The sequence below is a fragment of the Montipora capricornis genome, chromosome 14, assembly GCF_036669925.1.
Source record: "Montipora capricornis isolate CH-2021 chromosome 14, ASM3666992v2, whole genome shotgun sequence".
Classification (NCBI taxonomy): Eukaryota; Metazoa; Cnidaria; class Anthozoa; order Scleractinia; family Acroporidae; genus Montipora; species Montipora capricornis.
The window spans coordinates 49241353-49266352 of record NC_090896.1 but is presented as its reverse complement, the minus strand read 5'-3'; the positions used below and the strand labels follow the sequence as shown (position 1 = coordinate 49266352).

General features: G+C 41.7%; 1 protein-coding gene across 1 annotated transcript in view; it reads right to left on the bottom strand.

The window, feature by feature from the left end:
* Positions 1-1106: 1106 nt before the first annotated feature.
* Positions 1107-25000, bottom strand: part of LOC138031247 (sacsin-like) — a 23931-nt gene continuing 37 nt past the window's right edge. Inside the window, 12 exon segments of the mRNA XM_068878937.1 lie at positions 1107-2132; positions 2646-2925; positions 3280-5448; positions 5450-14388; positions 14868-15445; positions 15994-17002; positions 17501-17648; positions 18103-18213; positions 18548-18648; positions 20640-20702; positions 23763-23825; positions 24945-25000. The exon segment at positions 24945-25000 is cut by the window's right edge and continues 37 nt beyond it. Of these exon segments, the coding sequence (XP_068735038.1) occupies positions 2647-2925; positions 3280-5448; positions 5450-14388; positions 14868-15445; positions 15994-17002; positions 17501-17648; positions 18103-18213; positions 18548-18648; positions 20640-20643 (13338 nt within the window). The 5' untranslated portion in view covers positions 20644-20702; positions 23763-23825; positions 24945-25000 and the 3' untranslated portion in view covers positions 1107-2132; position 2646.

Genomic DNA, 25000 nt, shown 5'->3' with positions numbered 1-25000 from the left:
CGGTTTCCTTGTGTGCATGGTAAAGAGGCAAATACTAGGTCGCCTCACACGTTCCCGTCTGTATATAGTTTTCTCGTTAAACCGTTTGATTCGGAAAAAAATATACTGTCTTGTCTTTGTTCGCTTAAACCGTGAAGAGACTAGTGACACCCCAACTTTGAATTTTTTCCAATATGATTACGCAAAACACCCCAACCTGTTTCCTGAGGGTTCGCAGACAGGGAGGTGTCACGTGTCTGTGACGTCATTGTTTGTAGTAGGACCACCGTCGCTTTGCTCTCTCCATCCAGTAATTTTACTAAGACCCTGGGAAATTCCAAAAATACACACACTCGGATCCAATCTCTACTCATTCATCAAACTCGATTACCATGGTGATTTCTCTTTGTCGGCATTTTGACAGAAAACCGCCCGAACTATCCCACACCACTACTTAGTACAATCATTGTATCAAAAAACTGCCCAATCATTGGTGAACACGTTGTTATCATATTTGTGGCACAATAAGTTGGTTACATACAAAGCGTTCACAGCCACATTTTAATTTTTAAAACGTTAAGGTGGCTCTAAACCCTACGTACAGATTCTTTTTAAACTTTGGCAATTGTTGCGTCTTATCATGCTTATTAAAATTTGATAATAATAAAAAAATTAACCATGCCGTTTTTGAATTATGAGCCTCTAAATCTGTAATCAAGGGTGAATTAGCAGGTCATACTCTTGCTATGGTAACCCATTTTTTCTCGAAAATGATAACAACGTGTGCACCAATGATTGGGCAGTTTTTCGATATCGTGATTGTATCATCAAGTGCTAAAGAGTGGTTATAATGACTCATCAAAATCTAACCCCTGGAAACTGTTTTGAGTCACCTTAACTACGGCTCACGGCTCACGGCTCACTTTAATTCTTTCTCACGTCACTTTATTCTATGACACATTTGTATATCGCAGGAACGGAGGTTTCATTCCTTGATCATGAACTTCATAAACACATTCTAATTATATAACAATCTATGTTATCAAACTTGTACTTTGTACTGCAGACTGCATGTGTCACTGGTTTAAGCTGAGTAGTCTGAGAATAATCAAACATACTTGCTTCTATTCAACCAAACTGATCTTTTTATTTTTCCTACAAAATAAAACTGCGGTAAATCGATTATACAAAAGGAGGTAAGTGTGCATTTCTAAAACACGTAATACTCTTAAAATACGACTAATTTAATATTCGGATGAAAATTTTGAACGCATTTAAAAAACGTCAACCGGACTATAAAGTCATACTACTCTCATTTATCTGTTTCCCTATTTGAGTGGTACACCTGCAAACTAGTTTTGAGCAAGTGTATGATGACTACTAAAATCGTGCAATTACCTTTCACTTGTCTCACTTTTATATTGATAAGTAAGAGATAAACTACATCTACAAAGAGTACAAAGGAGAGGACTCGTCTTCAACTAGTACGAACCAGTCTATCGTTTTATGTAGGATGACGCACTTTCGTGTATACCTGGCTTGAAACTGACAATATAATTGAGTTAACAAGTAGACTAACAGCTCAGTTTTTGCCTAATCTGTGTCGAAAGGTAGCAGACTTGAACGTCCAAAGTGATCCTCTGGTTGGTGAAATTGAATATTGCATTTAACATTCCAACAAAATGACTCTTATTTACTTGGAGCAACGCATAATAAAACGGAAGTTGTCCCTGACATTAGAACATGACTGAAACTAAGCTACAAACGCTCATAAGAGAAAGGGGATGAGTGGCGGCTTGGCCACGACATTAACGCAAACTATGGCTATAATACTGACTGGAATTCTCTCCTCTGATAGCTTGGCTTAATTTAAACACTAAAAGCGAAGTTTTTAACGTTAGATAACGAAAAAACATGCACTATAGGAGACGAGAACTCCCATTTCAAGAAATATACTTGGGCTTGAATTTGGCTATATGAGCACTTCGAAACATCGATCACTGTACTTGAATAAACTGGTTTACTTTGAAGCTACATTGTTCGATAAAGTTTAAATCGTACAGTGCTGTACACATGAGTATGAAGATTGGCCACCACTGTAAGAAATGCACTCCTACTTGAATCTCTCCAGTGCCACGTTTCTGTCACAGCCTCTAAAATTCAATTTATATAGCTTTAGTTGTTGATATTTACACGTCATGTGACATTAAAGAAACGAAAAACATTTTCCTTGTTTTCAGCGATTTTGAGTGGAATTCTATTAGTATACTATAATACAATCTGATGGCTGGAGGTCGCGATCGTCCACATAATGGCCGTCGACGGCCTCGTTAGCTATGTCTTGTGATAACTGTAAACAAAAACACCAGTGAAAATTGAGGATATTGGAAAAATCTGTGGGGACACGAGCCGAGATTTCTTTCAAAAAGCAATGCGAAAAAAGGAAAATTACTCGTTTAATTCGACTCAAAAAAATTAAATTATCTTTTGTCACGACATTATTACGTTAACAGCTCGTGTTAGTTCTGTTTCCGTAGTATAGAGATATCATTATTATGATATCGGTCCACCGAGAGAGATAGAGAGGAGACTATTTATTTAGCATGACTTTCACACCCACTTATGAACACTTATAATAGTACAGTGTCTCTTTCTTCACAACGCACCTTAAGAAATACGGTTTTTAACACGCTCGACGATCTTCTTGGCAAGCAGCAAGGCTTGTTGAGCCATGTGGGCCGAGTAAAAGTCGTTTGGAATCTGAGGAAAATGCATCCGATCTGGATAGCGCATGCATGTTGAATCGCCAACAAGAACCTCCAACTGCCGTGCGATCTCGGATAACTCTGAGTCACTTAAGCCGTTGCAATTCTGGACCAAGTTGTGAACACTTTTCTTGTCGGCGTCTATTGTGTACTGAGCGGCTTTCAGGGCTTTCTCTGCTGCCTACAAAAACAATATTCGGTTAGATTAAGCAAGTGTTAATTTGGTAAGTTATATTTTGAATTTTGATTAAGACGATCAGGAAAGGGGCTTGTTATTTGAGCAACGGTAAATAGTCCACGAGTAATTAAAAGACTTTATACACATTTTTATAAATAATTATATACCTGGAGAGTTTCATGTAGCTGTACATAAATCTCCACATGCTGACGTCATGGTGAAAGATTGGATGCATCAGTCAGCATCTAATGCTTCAAAAAATGCTTCAAAATATGCACGTTAAGAATGTTCTCTTACCACCTTCTGCACTTCGGTATCAAATTAGATTAAAGCTAGGGAAACACTTGTTAGTCTTACCTGGTGGCATTTAAAACATGCCCACTCATAGGAAGGATTGCCGTACACAATATCATTCTCCACTGCCGCGACATCGGCGTTAGCTTGTCTAAACCATCGCCTTGCTTCGCCCGGTTGAGGATTCTTCCTGTATGAGTTTCGAGGTGACTGTTGTCTTTCTCGGTATCCCTGGCGCTGCGTGTAATGTTGCCTTGCACGAGCTCCCCAGGACGTAAAGAAATCGCCGTAAGAACCACCCGAAGTTCTTGCTTCTGCGTTAGATCTTCCACTACCCCGTGGCTCACCTCTTTCCAATCGGGAGGTCTCATTCTGTATATACTGACAAACCTCTGTGCAGAATTCTTCATCGCCCAAGTTTTTATCGGGATGCCACCGCAGATACAGTCTCTTAATGATTTTCTTCCTCCTCTCCACGGGTAGTTTCCATGCATCCTCCAAGAGGTCTGAAATTTCATCAAACACCTCCTGTCTAATTCTGTTTCTTGGAGGCTCCCTTCGCTGATCAGATAAAACAATTGCTGATGAGGTGGCAGCATTCAGACGATGGAATTTGTACAAGTCAGCAGCATCGACCACAATTTCTTGATCATCTCCAATATTGATTTTGTAGCGCTTTGACAAGGGGCTGAAATCTTCATTCGCCATTACGTCGATAATCACAGCGTATATGTAGGTAGCGTTTCCTTCCTGCCTCTGCAGACTTGGGTCGTCTAGCTCGTATCCCACATATTCGCCGGGTTCAAATTCTTCAAAGGCATCATTCAGCAAATGGTGGTCTTCAATTGGGATAAAGCTCCCGGGTGGCGGAAAGATCTCTTCTTCTGCTGGACGGTACGAGTCATCTTGTCTAACACCCATATTATCTAACAGAGGCCAAATGTCGCCGGGGGAACAATGCAACATAGCAGGAATAAGCACCGCCATTGTACCCAGAAGCCCCAAACATATTTCTGCGATAACACTGGATACCAATGGTATGGCAGAGGTGATTTCATCCATTGCAGATGTAACATTAACATACACCCGCCATATCTCTTCATCAGAAACCACAACTTTGTCTAAAAAGTGTTTCACTTCTTCTTCACTTTCAGGAATGGGAACTTCATCAGAAAAAAGCGTGGTGTTGAGGCTCTTTACAACTGAGAGTTCGATTCGACGAAGCCCTCTTGCGATATTTTCAATCACGCTGTTATCGATATTTCTCTTCTGTCGACTGTTCTCGTCACGAATTAGTCTGATAACTCCAGAGCAAAACTGTGGTGAAGAGAGCTGGTACTTCAGTTGCGTCACAGCTTGAGTCATCACCGATTCAAAGGTCTGCGAGGCACTCAATTTTTCTTTGACAACTGAGGAAAGCATTTTTGGCTGTAAAGCTGTTGGCAACTTTATCGTCAGCTCTTTATAATTGGTCTGGGCAGAGCTGCAAGTCACATTTATCAAGCGAAGGTCAAGTAAGAAAGGTTGGCTAAATTTGTGCAGCCGATTCCGGAGAGCAGGAGGTGCGTCATTGAAAATCAGATCTGAGGATTTGTGTAAAAAGACCGGCGTTACCGTCTGGATCCCCTCAGAAGAACTTGCTGTCAAAGACATTCCCGGTAGGTAAAGTGCCGAAAGGCTTTCCACTTCTTTGGCGTTTTCTTCTAGTCTTTCGAAGAAGCCTTTCGTTGCCTTGACACACATACTGACTTCATTTGGGTGAAGTTTTGACTTCTGGCATTTCTTCTGTAACATGTCTAACACCATAGCATAGTGCAAAATCGTAACACGTTTCGAACAGCCAAGGATCTCAAACAGTGGGTGAAACTTTCCAAATTCTTTAGGAATTCCGTAGAGAAATGGCCTAATCTCAAGGTGCTCATACAGCTCGAGGACTGCTTGACGAGGTAGAATGAGTTTCTTTCCATGTTCAACCAAAACGAAAGGTATATTTTCCAAGACTTTCTTTGCCTCACTGTTTGCAATTGGTTTTGTCAGAAAAAATGTGTAAATGCGTTCCATTACTGTCATGATTGTGGGATGAAATCGCTCAGGAATATCCTCGCTGTTGTTTGCAAGAGATACGCACATATTTTGGCAGTGACCAACAACAAGATCGACCGGTGGTTTCTCTAAGATCTGGAGTTGCGCGACAAAAGAATCACAGTACTGGGCCATGCTGACACGGGGGGGGGCTGTTGAGCTCCTGAAGACGACACCGTGGGTTTGCCCATCTTGGAAGTAAATGCGCCTTTGTCCAAACAATTTCTGCATGTTCAGAGGGAACTGCCTCTTTGAACGCAAAGAAAGGAATCTGATGACCTTCGACACCTCCAAACGGTGGAAAAAGAGCTTGAAGGGGTTCTCGTACCGGATCCCCGGCCACAAAACGAATGTCACAAATACTTTGTAATAGTCCCTCAGCTACTACATTTTGTCGGTGTATGAGATGATTGATCAGAACTTTAGATTTCTTGTAAGTTCTATCACCTGGCGCTGATGCGGCCTCATGTGCAAGTTCTGTAGCAAATCTCTTGAAATTATTGTTGGTAACTTCATGAACAAGACCAATGAGTCGCAAAAACGTCAACCACTCTGGAGAATTGAGAGGCTTCGACGGAAACATGCTTTCGGAAAGCATTATGCGGAAAACATCAATTCCAGGATCGTAAAAACAGGAAGCAGTCTTGAGACTCCCATCTACTGAGGGAACAAGTGGGGTATTTCTTAAACATCCCAGTAGTCTTTGTTGGTCGCCATCTTCTGTTTCGAAATCGTCCAAAATGGATTTCCGGATAAATTCCAGGTGAACCTGCCTTGCATCATCGCTAAGAATCGAGAACTTTGTTAGAATAAAGCTGCAATACACGTCAACAGCAGAAACGCATTCAAGTTCCAGGAACTTGAACAACTCGGAAAGACTTTGCCAGGATTTCAGAAACACTACATTAAGCTCACGCTCCAACACATCAATTCCCTTTTGTGGTATTTCATTTGGTAGAACACACACTCTGCGATCCTTGAGTCTTATCAAGCCACCATGTGTTGCTTCATAAAAAGGGAGCGTTCTTAGTATGATCCTGTCAGCATCTCGCAGGCACTTCACACTTCTACTGAAGTACTCCAGAATGGTGATACAATCCGGGGGGCTTAGTCTTCCTCCAAGTGACTGCGGGTCTGACTCCATCTTTTGATCAAGTGAAATCAGAAGTGATGCCGGGACCTTCAGCGATGCAACAATGATACGAGCGAGATTGACCGAGTTTTGTGATGAGTATGCATAGGTACCTGAACCCGTGGTTGAGAGCGCAGTAGAGTTAAGTTCAGGCACACCAAGTTTGCGCAATACGTCCACGAGTTTTTCGCTTGAAGAATCAGCACTTCTGAAGTCCAGGACAGATGCTGCTTGTCCGAGAGGCACAAGGAAATGTTCAGCGGGTGGTGACCCACTGACCTGAAAGAGAGAACGGAAGGAAGGCTTCCTTTCTGTTTTCGCCTCAGTAGCAGGAAGTATGCTCCAGTTGGACAGGGGTTCAAGGACTCGCGCAATCTGAAGGTTCCTGGTCAGCGCATCCATTTTTACGTCATCGACAACATCCCTCACAATCTCATGAAGAAAAACCCATACCCTGTACATCCATCGTTGGTTGGGGGTAGCGTTTTGGGTTGGACACCACTGAAAAAACTCCGCCTTTCCATAGCGTTCTTGCTGCAATGTTTGGGGTAAATTCTCTGCGAATACTCTTACATCCAAAGGCTTCAAAACGGACGAGTTGTTGGTTGCATAATCACTAAATATCTTCCTGTAAACTTGTTCATGAAGAAAGATATGCGGTGAACCAGGTAGAATATCTTGATATCGAGAGAGAAACTTGGGTTCTTCGCTTGAGAACAATTGAAGTCGGTTGTCTTGCGTAAGAAGCAGTGGTAGACCTGACAGCTTATCGGAAAAGCTTTCATCACCTTTGCAGTACTGCAGCACCACATTAACACCAAGAACATCTTTCAATGTTGTTCCATCTACATGACAGGGAATAGGCCCAATCGTGCACAAGGGGTTCTGAGAACTAAATGTTCTGTAGAAGTCTATCACAGAGCTTGGAGAGATGCAACATGTAGTTACACCAGCTTTCAGAAAGGATTTATGTAGCGACAAGGAAAAGGCCACGAGGTTAAAGCCGCTTTCAAGAAGTATTGCCTCAAACCTCTTTATTATTTTCGTTTGGGAGTCTTTTGTTTCCTTGTCAGGTGACATGGCAAAGGGACCTTCTACTGCAAGGTTGTTGAAAAATGCTTGCTGCCTTCCACTGCCAGTTGGTGGTAGCCACAAAACTTCAACTACAGTGCTACTCTTCGCATTTTTGCTGGCGACTTCCATTGGTCTTCTTCGAACAACTGGAATAATTTGCAATTCCCTTCTGTTGATTTCTCGATAGACAGAGTCAACCAGCGTCTCCCAATACTGTTCCTTGGGAGGCTGACGTGGGAAAAGGGTTTCGTAGAAAGTAATCTTGTACATGATCTCATCTTCGGTGCAAGTGTTTCCATGTTGGATTATAGGCAGCTCAAGAAAATTCCGCACCTCGACCAACAGCCTAATGTAGCACGATGCCACGACATCTTGCAACAACGCATTATTCCAGTCACTCCGGTATCCACCAGCTTCGTTGCTCCACAAATTTCGTCTTGCCTCGTGGTCCAGTGCAAAGTGACCGTTAATGTGAACTGGCAGGTTAGTTTCGAATGGAAGCGGCAGAAAGCAATAAGCTTTCTTTCTTCTTTGTGAATGGCATTTTTGTACAGATTTCTTTTCCAAAAGGCAGGCCACACCGCCACGAGGAAGCATCCCAAGTTGACGTTCCTTGCAGGCATTAACGACACTCTTCTCCACAAACTTCTCAAAGCCCACCTGTTGAACAATTAGCCATTTCTCTTGGTTTCCAAGAGTGTCTGTGATGTTCAAGACATAGGACACTTTTGCTACTTGAATGTCAGTTGGAAGAGCTTCTCCTCTCTCCTTTAATAGTCTTCCAATCTCCTTGATGTAATTGGCAAATGTTCGTCTCTTGACTTCATCCTCCTCTGACATGACTGCTTCGACTGTGTAAGCATTCTCTAGATCCCCGTTTGTTCTATTGACTTCACAAAGGGTTATCTTCTTTACATTGTTTACAAAAAGGAGAACTTCAAATAGCTCTTTCTTCAATTCTTCCATCATTGTGTCCAGCTTTTCCAGTGACACAGAACTTGACGATATCTTAGATTCTAGGGCCATATGCGCAGTTCTCAGAGGAAATCTGAACATGGTTGCGTTATCTCTTGGAAAGTGTTGTCCCAGATAACATGGAAAAACATCCGGGAACCTTCTCTGAAGGGTTGTGTTGACTTTGATCATTCGTCCAGGTTCTTCAGAACTTGCACCAGGAGCGAACTTACAGTGTGGGTCAAATACGCACAAAACGTCACCAATCTCGTCTCCTTTTGAAATGAAGGAGGGTGCATCAGTCAAATGGTAGACAGCATTAAACCCGACACCATATTGGCCAGTTTTGTTTGGATCGTCGCCCTTACTACCCTCGCCAAGATTCCGTATTCCTTCAAGATCGGCATTGGTGAAAGGCCTGTTGTTGTACACACACAAAGCAGGTCCCTGTAGTGGTTGCCAACTATCTTCAAATACTTTTTCTTTGGGATGGTGTCTGGGGTCTTTTATGAAACAAATCTCAGTCGCCTTTGCATCATCAGCGTTTTGAAGAAGTTCTTTCAAAATTTCCTTCTCGCATGGATAGCATGTTAGAATACGTTTCAGGCGATTTGTGAGTTTCTCCCGCTGACCAAAAGGAATGCCAACGACATGAGACCGCAAAGCTTCTTCTCTGCGTGTTTTAACACCCACATAGTTACACGTTTCCCAAGGAATTCTAGTGCTAACAAAATGCACGTCTGGCTCATCAGGCAACCAAGGGCAGTCCTTGATGCAAAGCTCGGAAACTCGTGTCAAAACTCCTCTTGAGTCAGGAAGATAAACAGTTCCACATTTTTCTTCGACTTCAGAAGGATCGCATTCGGAATCTCTGAGAGTTTCGCCCAGTTGATTCGCCAGATGAACGGCAGTCTGAAGACTTTGTTGATCAAGTTCAGTCTCAGTGAAGCGGCTCTTCATTTGTAGAAGACTTGAAATGAAATCTTTTTCCTCAAAATGGTCCCTAACACTAGCCACTTTCATCAGTTTTGGAAAAGCCACCGCCAAACGTTCTGGGAGCTGGTAAAGATATGGCGAGCAGTCGACTCTAAGATGAAACGCCACTTGACTAGCAAACAGAAACTGCCTTCCGTTAAGAATGAAGTTCTTGCCATTCAACAATTTCTCGATAGCCTTCGCATTGTTAACAAGTGCTTTATCTAGATAAGAATAAGCAGCGTAGCACAAATGGCTTATCTCCTCATGTACAATGAACTCTGACGATTCAACTTTGGTGGACATAGCTACTTCCAGTTGAGCTATTACGTGGGCCAACGTCGCGTGCTTCTTGTCTAGCGCAAGCAACGGTTTAACATTTCGAGGGATAGACACTCCAACTAATGGTTCCGTGCAGCATAAAAGGTACTTTTTGTCTTCCAAAAAGACATCTTTAGGTGCGAGGAGAACTTTGCTTCCAAACTCATCACCTTTCCATCGAAGAGGAAACGAGGCTGGCTTCTTGAGAACTGGGAGAAAATTTGCCTCCAAAATGCGTCTTCCAATGACACTGTTTGATAGAATTTTATCTTCGTATTTCACCTTCTTCTCCATAAATTGTAGCAACACCACCGTCCGCGTATACGCCGCGTCACTGTTGACTGTACTTAGTGCTTGAATACTTTCGGCTCTCTCTGCAATTTCCTGCCAAGGAAGATAATCCGACACCATTCCCAGAGCCTCGAGTTTTACAAGCCGTTGAGAGTGAAGGAAAGTATCTTTATTTCCACAAGGAAACCTTCCATCGCCTGGAAGAAAGAGATGGGCTGCGTCTTTACCTGGATGTATGAGTTGAGATGGATACTTCAGAGTGTTACCAAGTGGTGATGCTGGAATGCAAGCATACGTCCTTATCAGGTCATTGCAATTGATGTCCAGAGCATGCAGCACTAGTACATCTCTTACCTCTGGAGGTACAGTGGATATTTTTGGGAAGAACAGTTCACGAAAAAGTCTATCCTTGTCGTACATTTTGGGATTTAGTACTTCTCCTAGTCCACAAAATTGGAACGACCTTAAGACATCCACGGGAACATCAATGACCATTGCGCTTCCTTTCATAAGCAGCTTGAAAACTGTGAGCGATATATCTCCTATTAGCGGCTCCTTTCTAAGATCTGGATCAAGGAATGCAATTTGATCAATATTTAGCCACTCCCTTCCATCAGAAAACAGAGAGTAATTTCCTCTAGCAACCTGTGTATAGAACGACTTCATGACTGGTCGGCAGTTATGATGAGTCTCACAAGCTTTTGGCCACAACGAATGGAACTTGTAAGAACCGTCAGCAGAGGCAATGGACCTCAGATCCTCGAGAAGGGAGAGATAAGCAGAAGCAATAGAATCTTGCATAAGTACATTGTTCCAGTCCACTCCATAGCATTTCTTGTCATCTTCAAGTTTTTCCTGCAAATGACGTCTGTTAGCAGCTAGTGCAAATGCTCCATTTATGTGAATAGGAAGGCCACTGTGAATTGGGAGTGGAAGGTAGCAAAACAAGATCCCGTTGACATCTAATTCGTCAACTGTCTTCTTCACAGGCAAGGGCAAAATGGTGCCAGATGTATTTGGAACTAGCTGAACAGCTGCCCCCGCCGATGGGAGAAGACTCAAATCATTCTTAGCAAATTTCAGTGCTTGACCATTACCCATGGAAGACGCCACAAGCCAGGTGCTACACTCCTTTTGAAAAGGTACGTCACATGCGAAGAAACTCAAACCGTCCTCCGTAAAACTGCACTTGATGTTGACCTTCATGGCCGATTTTATTAGTTTGGTTGGTGCTCCCTTCCTAAAATTTCGAGTAATCTGTGACGACGCTTGAAGAAAATTGCATTGTTTCAAGAAATCCTTTTCCTCTGTGGCCAACTTCATTGTCGCGGCAGGTAGATTAACAGGGACAGACAGGCTTCTAACTATTCCACCTTGTGCTAGTGACTTGCTTACTTGAAACAGTAATGTCGCCTTTTGGTCTCGACTGGGAGATGCTGTCAAAGAAAATACGCTGACATGGAGGACATTCTGCGTGAAGAGGAGTAGCGTTTTGGCTCCATTTACAAGCATTAGCAACAATTCTCGAATTTGCTGATCATCGTAAGGTAGCTTCTTTATCTCACTTCTTTCAGCTTGCTCGCTCGTTCTCAATGGAAATCGAAAAAGGGTTCCATCAAATGAATTGTCTTCTTTGTCAAGACGCAAATCACAGCCAAAGATACCATTGAAGGGCTTGAACTGATTAGTGAATTTTCGAAGCCTCTTCACGTCCTTGTTGAGATCAATCTTCATCCCTGGCTTTCTTTTATTCTTAATGGCCTTCCCGAGGTATGACGTGTGAGGATCAAAAATGACAAAAAAGTTCCTACTAAAGAACATAGGGACATCTGTCAAATTGTACACCGCATTGAAGCCAAGTCCAAACCTGCCTATCTTTTCAGTTTCGTGCTCTTTTGTTGCCTCATTCAATTTTGCAATGTTCTCAAAGTCGTCATCGTTGAATTGAGCGTCATTGTAGACCCACAACGCAGGACCTTGACAACCTTTCATGCCTTCGTCAATCAAGCAAGACATGGCATCCTCATTCGTCCTTTCATCATAGAGGAATCTGACCTCACTGGCACCGGCATCGTCTGCGTTTTGAATAAGTTCTTTTAGAACTGAAAATCCATCCGTGTACTCCTCTAGAAGTCGGTTCAGTCGAGTAGTAAGCTTCTCTTCCTGTCCAAACTCTTCCCCTATGGACAGCTCATCTGGGTCCAGCATTCGATTGATGAGGCTTGGGACACCAAGACGTTCAGCAGTACTGTTAGGGACATTGGGGTGTACATAAAAATAGTCCATGTCTTCATCATCACCTTCTCTCTTCAGCCAATCGTGGTGGCAGTACATACAGCACCCCACTGGTTTAAGTCTTACATGTGAGTTGTCTTCCGTGTGTGTTGGCAGAACAATTTGCCCTTGTAGCTCCTCAGGCAACTGCTCACTAGCCAACTCATTCAGAATGTTGACAGATAACTGAAGATCGTGCTTTACTTCTAAAGTGCTGGAGAGCACAATGCAATCGTCATACTTCTCTTTAATCATGTGAAGGACTTGTACCAGAACAGCTGGATTGCTGCATTCCCTCATGCCAAAACGGTAAAATAGCTCAGCGTACTTAGCCATGTCGGGAGGAAGAGAACGTATGTAGGGTGTAAGATCAATGTGTGGCTTCCTTAAAAGCACATCGCTAGGTGAGGAAAATCCATTTCCATTCCACACCCAATCAAAGTCTTCTAAACAGTTAATTGTAGGATCCACACCAAGGTCCTTCGTTAGGACTCGACTTAACAACAAGTAAATTTCGTTTACCACAACCATAAAGAGGGGCTTTTCTTCTTTTGAATACGATCTGATCACATTCTGCAACTGCTGAATGACCTGGAAGACACCAGGTAAGTACTGCCAGCCAAAATACTTGGAAACTTGACTGGATGGCTTTGCTTCCACAAGAGGCATAACCGTTCCAACAAGGTTCGCAAGGGACAAACTTCTCACTTCAGTTGGCTTGAAAAAGTGTTTGTCCTTTTCTTCGCCTGTTTCCCACCATGCCAGTCCTGGAGGATAGTTTGAGGGCCTCTCTTGCAATCTTGAAACCCAGGGAATGTTTTTCAGTAAGGCTCCTAACTGTTGTCCATTGAGTGACTCCAACAACTTTTGGGGATTTTCATCGAGGAACTGCAAAATTGCTCTCGATTTCGTTTCTGCAGTTGGAAGGTGACTAAGCCCACTTACTAATTTGGCACTTTGGTACACATCGTATCCAGTGATGCTGTCCTCGTTTTTCATTCCAAGTTCTTCTAACATGACGAGAACAGAACGTTCGGCGTACCTGACTGCGGGAAAAACATCTTCATTGACAAAAATTTTCTTCAGGACAACGTTTCTGGGATCAAAGAGGTCTGATGCTCTTGCGCGCCCTCGATGTTTCGAGACAAAGGGCAAGGCCTGTAATTTCTGTCTGAAAGAGCTATTTTTGCGAATTTCATTATTGTGGCTTTCCAGTACATAAGTCATGAGTTGGTCAATCTGCTCTCCAGTGTACTTTCCTCGTTGTATATCTGGAAACACTATTTGGCAGAGTAACTCAGTTGGCGTTAGAATCTTGATGTCTAATAAAACTGCCAAGGTCTTGGAATTGTGCTCGCTAATGTCAATCAGCTCTCGTAGAGGTGAAACCGGAAGAGAATCAGCAACCGCCACTGAAAGACCCTCCTTCTTTGATACAAACTTCTTGGAAAGCGTCGGGAAAATGGGAAGCGAACACAGGAGATTGTACTCCGCTTGTCCTACATATGATGGTCTCACACGGGCAAGAAATGACCGGAGGAGGTGCTTTTCGTTGGTAGATAATATCGTGCGCACAATTTCTGAAAAGCGTCCAGCTGCCATCTGGCTAGAGGAAATCACCATTGCTTGCAAAACGCCCTGTGCGGACGGTGGATGTACAAACGTCCCCAAGAGAGCGGGGTGGTGTCTTAAGTAGACGGGAAAATCCTTTATAAGAATTAAACCAAGCTTCCTTAAAGCATTCGTCAGTGTTTCGTCGAGGCAATCATAATTTAGGCGTTTGACAACAACTCTAGAAGGGTGGAAAAGTCGTGCCAAGGTTACAGGTGTTTCTGCCATGCTGAGTGGAATCAGAGGTAGTTTTCCAATGCTCTGAATAGCGTTCTCGGTTGTGAAATGTTCTTGAAGATATCTCCAGACAACTTTGATCCAGTCTCTAGGAGGATGATTGTGATCACTGTCATCGGGGAACCACGAAACGGTATCACCCTTATTCCACTCAGTCGGTAGGGCCTCACAGAGAAGAGATGGTACATCATCTTTGCATAATAGCCGTAGTTGAGTAACTTCTGCAAAACAAGCATAATAACATAGAGAGTCACAGTCTCCTAAAACACGCAATATTAGGACATTTTTTACTATAATGTTGTAATGCAAGAGGCGGGGTAGACCTAGGAAAACACGGGGGAGAACAGCAGAGAAGAGAGAAAGAGCTGGATGGAGGAACTGGAGCGAGGTGTCCACTGCAGCGGCCGCCAGAGCTGGTGGGCGACAGAGCGTTGAGGCCTTATCCGTCACTACGCGTGAAGTAGTTAGGTGAAGGTAAAGGTTGAAACGCTAGTGAATAAGATGTAAACGATAATAATCGGCATGTATCAGTCATATTTGTTACAATTTTGGTAAGCTTTTTCGTTGTAAGGCCGTTCAGCTTTGCTTTCTGCAATACGACCTATGAAAGGAACGCATTTACTACTGTAGATATTAATATAAAGAATAAACAGATGCCCGGTAAGATAAGCCCTACTCTTGCCCAAAAAAGTCGTTTTACCTTGATCAGCTGCGTCTTTAAGCTTCCCAATGACATCCCCATCCACTGTGTGATCAATGAAACGATGTTCTAGACCAGGAAAAAGTTCTTGGGGATGATCAGGAGAGCAGATATAAATTTTCTTTCCCCGATCTGAAAATGTTGTGAATGTGCCATCGGAGAGGGGCAACAACTTCAAGTCGCACAGTTTTTCAAACTGGCAATCTTCAAGACAAAACTGAAGAAGGAGCAGTTTCTCTCGTCTGACAAGTTTCTTGTAACATTTAGGGTCTTTCTTAAGTGTTGATCTTGTACGACTCGGTGTGATAGTCTTTACAGGGGTCGCCGCATGGGAAGTAATGGCGTCTGTGACGTGACTTGGAACTGAGACAATAGACACACCACCAGTTAGTAATACTCGCTGAAGCAACTCTTTAGGTTCATCTTTAGACAGTAGATCAAAAACGGCTTTCTCTACTGGCAACCATTGCCCAAAATGTGCCGGGGTGTAAACAACTTTTTTCTGAAGTAGCAGGGTAAACAATGGCTCTTCTATCTTCTCCCACTTGGGGTCTATAGAATTGATATCTGGCCATGCCCTGCAAGAAACAAATAACCGTGAGAATGTAGTAGTTCCCCGGTTTCGATACCAGTATGGTAATCATGGCTCCTTCCAAGATATACTACAGCCCTGCAGACATTTTTAAAATTACATTTATTTCTAGGCCCAATTTCCGTCACTCTCTCGAGTCCGATATCGTCTCTCTCCAAGAGATCCGAGCGTAGGCTAAGTGAACATCGTCTGCAGATCATAACCTTATTCCACCGTAAAAAAGGTAACTTCTTTGCACTATATACTCCGTGTTTGAATAAAACAACATTTTTTAACAAGTCTAGATCACTAGCACACGGTAAAAAGTACCAAAAATTACACGTTCGTGGAAACAACATGGATCCAACAATACTAAAAGCATATCACGTGCTAATAACCAGTGATGACTTTTAAGCATAGAATTAATAACCTATAAATCTCGTCAAAGTACTTCTAAGAGCCAGCAACAACAAATGTTTCTTTTGTTGAAGTTATCTTTATCCAAGCGCATGACAGTTATTAACCGAGTCACTGCTCCGAGAAAATAACACTTACTTGAAGATGGATTCCCTCGGTACGAAAAATGATTTCTCGTTAATGGCTTCCAAAATCATCGTGGCATACGCTCTGGGTATGGCCTCCTCGAGAAGACACCTGTTCCATAGTAAAGACTTGTCCGTCAGCTGCCGACCGCTCATCTCTCGAACCTCTTGATCCGCATTTGGAGATTTGATATAACGCCTGTTCTGACTCAAAGCAAAGAACCCGTTAACGTGTACTGGCAAACCTGTTAAGCTCTTCTTCTGCAATGGCAGTGGCAAGAAACAAAACACATGGCCTTTAATGTCGGGCGTTTGCAGTTTGGGACCTGTTGGCAGTGCCATGGCGACACCTACCGTGGGTAGATAGTTAAGCTCTTTATCTCCCATCAGCCTCTTAAACCTCAAAGAAACCCCCCCTCCACAAAAGTAATTGGTAACGAGGAAAGAATGCTTCTCCACGGTTTCAACATCAAAGTGGGAGTCGATTTTCACTGTCTCTATCGTGACAGGGTAGGTTACAGTGACGGATTCTGTCATCACTTTTCCAGGTTTGATCTTTGCGAGAAACTCCTTTCTCTTCGCTCGAACTACTTTAAGACTTTGATCTGCGATTCTCACTTGAAAGACCCTTTCAGGATCAGACTCTGATTCTTCTCTAACATAAAGCTCGATCGATTCCAAGTGTTGAAGAAACAGAAGAACCAAGTGAGCGTCAACCTCAAAACTTTCAAACAGTGTATCCATCTTCTCAGCAGAGTAGAGTGTTTCGGACAACTCGGATGGTTTGGTCCTGAAAGGGAAACGGAACAAAGTGCCATCGTAAAATCCCTGGCAAAAAACATCTTCCGTACAGTCAAAGATTCCCTTGTAAGGAAGGAACTGGTCAGGTATTTCGTCCATCTCTGCGCGGTCTTCATTGAGCCGCCAGTGTTTTCCTGTTCTTCTGTGGCGCTTGTCAGAAAAGTGAACACCATGAGGGTCAATGAAGCCAATTTGGGAATCACTGAGTAAACTTGGTAAATCTGAGATAGAAGAGTGACAAAAAACATAACTAAGGGGACCACTACGGTGTCGAGTGCATTCTTTTAAGCAACGGAATATTTAATTCAATATTAAAACAATTTTTCCGCATTTCTGAACAAAATAGGCCAATTTAATTCACTAAAAGAAGAGATGAATTGTAAACGTTTTTCTCGGAGGCTACGTTGGAAATTCATCAGGTTCAATAAATAAATGTGAGTCTTTAAGCCGGCCCTCAGCTTCAGTTATGTTTAAGAGGGCACCGTGATATGTGTAGACCTACTTGTTACTCTGTGAACCTTAGATTTTCTATGATTTCGTATCATTGGGATCATTGGATTCTATAGTATGGCATTATAAACTGTGATTTGGTCGTAGATCTCTGAAAAATTCTTTGTGCTAAGTAGGTTTGAAATGTAAATCTTTTACCTATCTACCATGATATTAACAACGTATATAAACACTAAAATTTATTAAGATTGTACTGGAGATACATGTACCTGTCATGTGAAATACAGACTTGAATCCAAGACCAAAACGGCCGACTTTCATTGGATCTTCCACTTTGATGCTATCACAGACCAGTCGTATGCCCCTCCAGTCTTCTCTTGTAAATCGTGCGTTATTGTAGGCGTAAAGCGCTGGGCCCTGTTTGAACATTTCAATAAAGGACATATCAGGGAGTCTTGTGTGGCTCTAGGAAGAGATTTGTATCATTTTTCACCGACCCCAAAAGCAACTTGAGTAGTAATGTCAACTATAACACTGTGCTGTACATATTGGCATATTATCTAATAACATCAGAGAAAACTATAGGCTTTTAGGCCTTAAATATGTCTTTGTATCAATAGTGTTTGATGGAACACGCTCCCGTGCATGACAGCGAAAAGCCAAAAGGCCCTGACCATTGAATTACTGTGACACTGAACTGAGTTGTTATTGTGAGTTATCCATTGAAAGGTTTTTGGATTTCACTATACCTTGAACAATTCAGTCAGTTTTGGTGGTCTTCTTGGTGCATTTCATTTTGCGGATTTGCAAAGTTAGTTCGTCATAATTGTTGTTCGTTTCGGTCAAAAATGAGACAAAACGATGTGTTTACCTGAAACTGAGCGAGGTCCTCATCAAAAAGATGTTCTGTGTCATGGCTGTGTTTGTCGTGCAAGAACTTCACTTGACTGGCATTTGCATCCTCAGCATTTTGAATCAGTTCCTAGATACGAGAGACTCGAGTGATCAACAATCGTAAAAATGCATGTGCTACCACAGGAAAATCTTTAACATCTAACGCAAAAATGCATAAATTTCTCAAAACTTGACTGTTAAAAAAACGAGGAGTTCTCTGTACAGAGCCTCGCTGGTCTCAATCATGACTGCGAAGTTGACTTTGTAATTCAGTACTTAATTGATCCATGGTAGTCCAGTCTGCTATGTGATGTATTGTTTGGCAGAAGGACTATATCTTGATATTTGAAAACCTCCCTAGAGCAAATAGAGGGAAGGAAATTTTGCTTCCCTGCAATCTAGATGAAAGTAATTTATTTTACCTTCAGTATTTGTCCATCATCAGGATACTGATCTAGAATGGACCTCAACTGTTGGATGAGTGATGGCTGAATCAAATTAAACCCATCGTCATCATTGTTCGCTGAGAAAAAAATTAAAGAAACAGGCAAAATAGTTCACATGTCATTGGATTGGACTTCATGCCATTGAACCATACGTCATTTTATCGGATCATATACTTCATGACATTGGATCGGACTTCATTTTATTGAATCATACGTAATTCTATCGGATTACATGTACATACTTCATATTATTAGATCGGAACTCATGTCATTGCAACACATCATTCTGTCAAAAAACCACATTGACGTTTTATTGAATCTAAATTCATGTCATTGGATCGTAGACCATTCGATTAAACAATGCACGTCATGCCACTGGATCGAACTTCGTGTCATTGGATTAGAAACGTCATTCGTTCGGGCCAGCGGCTTATTGAAAAAACGTTTGTCTCCCAGAAATTAAGGACGGTGCCTACTAATTCAAAGGTTTTTTTTCGCGGGTTCCTGAATATGCGGGAAAAGCAGATCTTAACAAGTGTTATTGAAATCCGAAAAAAAATTGGGAGTAACCACGCATTTTGTGAAGATAATTAATCAGCAATATTTGTAAAAAGCTTCAAAATACAAAGCAATGTATGGCGTTCTTTGCCAAACTGAAGCTTAATTATCTCTGAAAAATGCATGGTTACCCCCAATTTCCTTTTTGGATACCAAGAGCACTTGCTAAGTTCTGCTTTCTCCGCATAGTTTTGAACCGCACAAAAATATCTCCGTATTAATAAGCACCGCTGATAGGAAATCCGAGTAGTTCGAGATGCGCAGAATGTATGCGCAATAACAATAGTAGGCACCGTCCTTAATCAGGGCCTGTCCGCCCGGAACTAGTGAAATTATCGGTCGGGCTAGCGCCTTCTTATCACATGTTGCCCAACGAGTGAGCATGAGGTGGACATGAATGAAACAAAGCTGGTTGTTTGTTGTTGTTGTTGTGTTTTTCCAGTGTGCAAACATCAGACGTTGTGTTCGGTTGGCAGACAGTTCGAAAGAGAAAGTGAAACAGTACTAAAGTGAAGCGTAAAATTTAGTTAAAATGGTAATTTTTTTCCCGTACATCGTGTGACCAAATCAAGGTTTACAAATGTTCGTGAAAATAAATATGCCACCAAGCCTCTTTAAAACCATGGATAGCTACGGCTAAATTGTATCACAGTACCTAGGAGATTAAAATAACTGACTCGAGTCTTGATATTTTTGGACATGAAAATTCTAAGGGGTAGTGGGGCACAGGTAGTAAAAATCATGGAAATTCCAGGGGATCGACGGAGTACCGTGAAGCCCCAGCAACGGACAGAACGGACAATCCTGGCGGGTGGGTGTCAAAATGAAAAAAAAACTTTTTTCAATGAGCCGGTGGCCCGATCGAATGACGTTTCTTATCCAATGACATGCAGTTACATTCAGTGGCACGCCGTGCATAGTTCAAGCGAATGGTCCACGATCCAATGATATGAATTAAGATTCAATAACACCTCATACGGTTTTTTGACAGAATGATGTGTTGCAATGACATGAAAATCGATTCAATGACATTTTTGTCCCAATTCCCCCTCCATAGAAACCAAACACAAAGACATGGCCCAAGGAATATCGGAACTACTATAATTTCTCTCCTGACGGATCGAGGCTTTAAGTTGCTTGCGGAAAGGAGTGTCACTTCAGTTGACATTTCTGATCATGAACCCCATGGACTATGAATTAAAGAACGCGGGAATCTCTAAACCTATTCATTAAAGAATGCTTCCCTGTATGTATAGCCAATGGTTCCGTCAAACTTTTGTTGCAGTATACTTTCTCAAGGTTTTTAACAGCTATTCCACGAGCGTGCGTTGGTTATGAGTTGATAGATAGCCAACGAGGCGTGTAGCGCCAGATTTTCTCTAGAATCGTCTCATGTATATCGACGAATTATTTAAAAAGCCCCCAATAAAGAAAAAAAAAAATGAAAGACCTCTGGTCCGGATGTCTTACTGAAGTCTGTGTTCAGTTATATGGCATAATTTATACCCACCCATTAGCAAGATTTCAGATTTTCTTCAAATAGCTTCTTGCTGTTCCTTCACTTGATAATCATCTGCATAAGAGAGCACGAAAAAAGCGATTACCATTGGAAAAATATGCACAAACGAGTATTTGTAAAATCAGCGCGCTTTGGAATCATATTGAATATTCAAGCTGCTTAAATACATACTCAGCGACAAATACAAGAAGCGTCGATTTTTAATTGAGAAAAAAATGTAACAGTTTATAACAAGTTTAAAATCCGGCTTTGAATGATAAATGCTGCATATTTTGCGGTGTCTGACATTTGCAGACTGCAAACTGCCTACAAATAGCACTGATAAACAGTATTTAAGTCTACGCTCCATTTCAAATAGCGCTCATAAACAGTATTTCAGTCTAAGAACCCGCAGTTTTAAAACGGTTAGCTTTCAATAATTGTGATTTAGGGTTAGTCTGCAGTCTGCAAATGTCAGGCACCGCATATTTTGCACTATTGAAGTACGTCTCGCGTCTCTTGCGTCTTTCAAATTTTACGACCCAGAATCTGTTTGAACCCGGCTTCCAAATATCTGTCAAACTACGTTTCTTTGAGAAATTAACAGGGTCACCAAGAACAAACGGCGTTAATCTACTAGTATGCGTGAAATATGGAGCTGAACAATAACCCAGATTTCACTCCTTCTGAAACGATGGGCGAAACTGCAGTCAAAATGAGTTTCAAGTAGCAATATTCTTTCTATATTTGTTTTTTTTAACCAGAACATTAAATGTAGAGTGTTTTCATGGCGCCCTGGGTGCTGTTCCGTAACAACAGGAAATGTTTACCAAAGAAAAGAACTCATTTCCCAAAGAAGAGAAGACGACCACTATCGACTCAACATGGCTGCCGTGACATCGAAGACGGCTAGAATGCGCAATTTTAATTCAACGCTGTTTTGAACTGACCATTGTTATAATGCGTTAGTCAAATGCTCAACCAACGTTATTTGGCAATCGAATTAAACATATTTCCAGAATAATACATACTGATACGACTCGTGATAACAATGTCGCCAGAATGCCGGAATACCATTCCGGTGTTCGGCTGTAAGCCGGAGTATTGAAATCTTTTTCCAAGCAGGAGTTCATAAAAGACCATTTAAAGCAAAGTGTTATCACAAAAAAAGTTTCCTTTTACCTCGCAGTTGAGAATGCAGCAATGAGAAAGAGTTTTTTTTTTCCGCAGAACTTCCATGTCAATCAATCTGCATCCACCATTCAGCTGCTTTCTGAGAAGCGAGTCCACTTTCTGGGAAACTTATTCGTCACGCTCTGTTACGTCATTTGCCCATGGGAAATGTGGTTGGCATCGATAATTGAAATGATTTAGCCTTGGGATTTTAGGCCTCAAGCTTAAAAATTTACTTATTTAGCCAATAAATAGTAGAAGTGCTGTTTGAACCTTTTTTGACAACATATATCTATCTAGAAGTATGCGTGATCGCCGAAAGTCCTTTGACGTAACTGTCCATGCGAAAACTTAAAACACGGACTGATCGAATTCGATTGACATTTTATTGAATCTAAATTCATGTCATTGGATCGTAGACCATTCGATTGAACTATGCACGTCATGCCACTGGATCGAACTTCGTGTCATTGGATTAGAAACGTCATTCGTTCGGGCCAGCGGCTTATTGAAAAAACGTTTGTCTCTCAGAAATTAAGGACGGTGCGTACTAATTCAAAGGTTTTTTTTCGCGGGTTCCTGAATATGCGGGAAAAGCAGATCTTAACAAGTGTTATTGAAATCCAAAAAAAAATGTAACCCCCATTTTGTGAAGATAATTAATCAACAATATTTGTAAAAAGCTTCAAAGTACAAAGCAATGTATGGCGTTCTTTGCCAAACTGAAGCTTAACAATAGTAGACACCGTCCTTAATCAGGGCCTGTCCGCCCGGAACTAGTGAAACTATCGGTCGGGCTAGCGCCTTTTTATCACATGTTGCCCGACGAGCAAGCATGAGGTGGACATGAATGAAACAAAGCTGGTTGTTTGTTGTTGTTGTTGTTTTTTCTAGTGGCAAACATCAGACGTTGTGTTCGGTTGGCAGACAGTTCGAAAGAGAAAGTGAAACAGTAATAAAGTAAAACGTAAAATTTAGTTAAAATGGTAATTTTTTTCCCGCACATCGTGTGACCAAATCAAGGTTTACAAATGTTCGTGAAAATAAATATGCCACCAAGCGTCTTTAAAACCATGGATAGCTACGGCTAAATTGTATCACAGTACCTAGGAGATTAAAATAACTGACTCGAGTCTTGATATTTTTGGACATGAAAATTCTAAGGGGTAGTGGGGCACAGGTAGTAAAAATCATGGAAATTCCAGGGGATCGACGGAGTACCGTGAAGCCCCAGCAACGGACAGAACGGACAATCCTGGCGGGTGGGTGTCAAAATGAAAAAAAGACTTTTTTCAATGAGCCGCTGGCCCGATCGAATGACGTTTCTTATCCAATGACATGCAGTTACATTCAGTGGCACGCTGTGCATAGTTCAAGCGAATGGTCCACGATCCAATGATATGAATTAAGATTCAATAACACGTCAATATGGTTTTTTGACAGAATGATGTATTGCAATGACATGAAAATCGATTCAATGACATTTTTGTCCCAATTCCCCCTCCATAGAAACCAAACACAAAGACATGGCCCAAGGAATATCGGAACTACTATAATTTCCCTCCTGACGGATCGAGGCTTTAAGTTGCTTGCGGAAAGGAGTGTCACTTCAGTTGACATTTCTGATCATGAACCCCATGGACTATGAATTAAAGAACGCGGGAATCTCTAAACCTATTCATTAAAGAATGCTTCCCTGTATGTATAGCCAATGGTTCCGTCAAACTTTTGTTGCAGTATACTTTCTCAAGGTTTTTAACAGCTATTCCACGAGCGTGCGTTGGTTATGAGTTGATAGATAGCCAACGAGGCGTGTAGCGCCAGATTTTCTCTATAATCGTCTCATGTATATCGAAGAATTATTTAAAAAGCCCCCAATAAAGAAAACAAAAAATGAAAGACCTCTGGTCCGGATGTCTTACTGAAGTCTGTGTTCAGTTATATGGCATAATTTATACCCACCCATTAGCAAGATTTCAGATTTTCTTCAAATAGCTTCTTGCTGTTCCTTCACTTGATAATCATCTACATAAGAGAGCACGAAAAAAGCGATTACCATTGAGGAAGATATGCACAAACGAGTATTTGTAATAAAATCAGCGCGCTTTGGAATCATATTGAATATTCAAGCTGCTTAAATACATACTCAGCGACAAATACAAGAAGCGTCGATTTTTAATTGAGAAAAAAATGTAACAGTTTATAACAAGTTTAAAATCCGGCTTTGAATGATAAATGCTGCATATTTTGCGGTGTCTGACATTTGCAGACTGCAAACTGCCTACAAATAGCACTACTAAACAGTATTTAAGTCTACGCTCCATTTCAAATAGCGCTCATAAACAGTATTTCAGTCTAAGAACCCGCAGTTTTAAAACGGTTAGCTTTCAATAATTGTGATTTAGGGTTAGTCGGCAGTCTGCAAATGTCAGGCACCGCATATTTTGCACTATTGAAGTACGTCTCGTGTCTCTTGCGTCTTTCAAATTTTACGACCCAGAATCTGTTTGAGCCCGGCTTCCAAATATCTGTCAAACTACGTTTCTTTGAAAAATTAACAGGGTCACCAAGAACAAACGGCGTTAATCTACTAGTATGCGTGAAATATGGAGCTGAACAATAACCCAGATTTCACTCCTTCTGAAACGATGGGCGAAACTGCAGTCAAAATGAGTTTCAAGTAGCAATATTCTTTCTATATTCGTTTTTTTTTAACCAGAACATTAAATGTAGAGTGTTTTCATGGCGCCCTGGGTGCTGTTCCGTAACAACAGGAAATGTTTACCAAAGAAAAGAACTCATTTCCCAAAGAAGAGAAGAAAGAAGACGACCACTATCGACTCAACATGGCTGCCGTGACATCGAAGAGGGCTAGAATGCGCAATTTTAATTCAACGCTGTTTTGAACTGACCATTGTTATAATGCGTTAGTCAAATGCTCAACCAACGTTATTTGGCAATCGAATTAAACATATTTCCAGAATAATACATACTGATACGACTCGTGATAACAATGTCGCCAGAATGCCGGAATACCATTCCGGTGTTCGGCCGTAAGCCGGAGTATTGAAATCTTTTTCCAAGCAGGAGTTCATAAAAGACCATTTAAAGCAAAGTGTTATCACAAAAAAAGTTTCGTTTTACCTCGCAGTTGAGAATGCAGCAATGAGAAAGAGTTTTTTTTTCCGCAGAACTTCCGT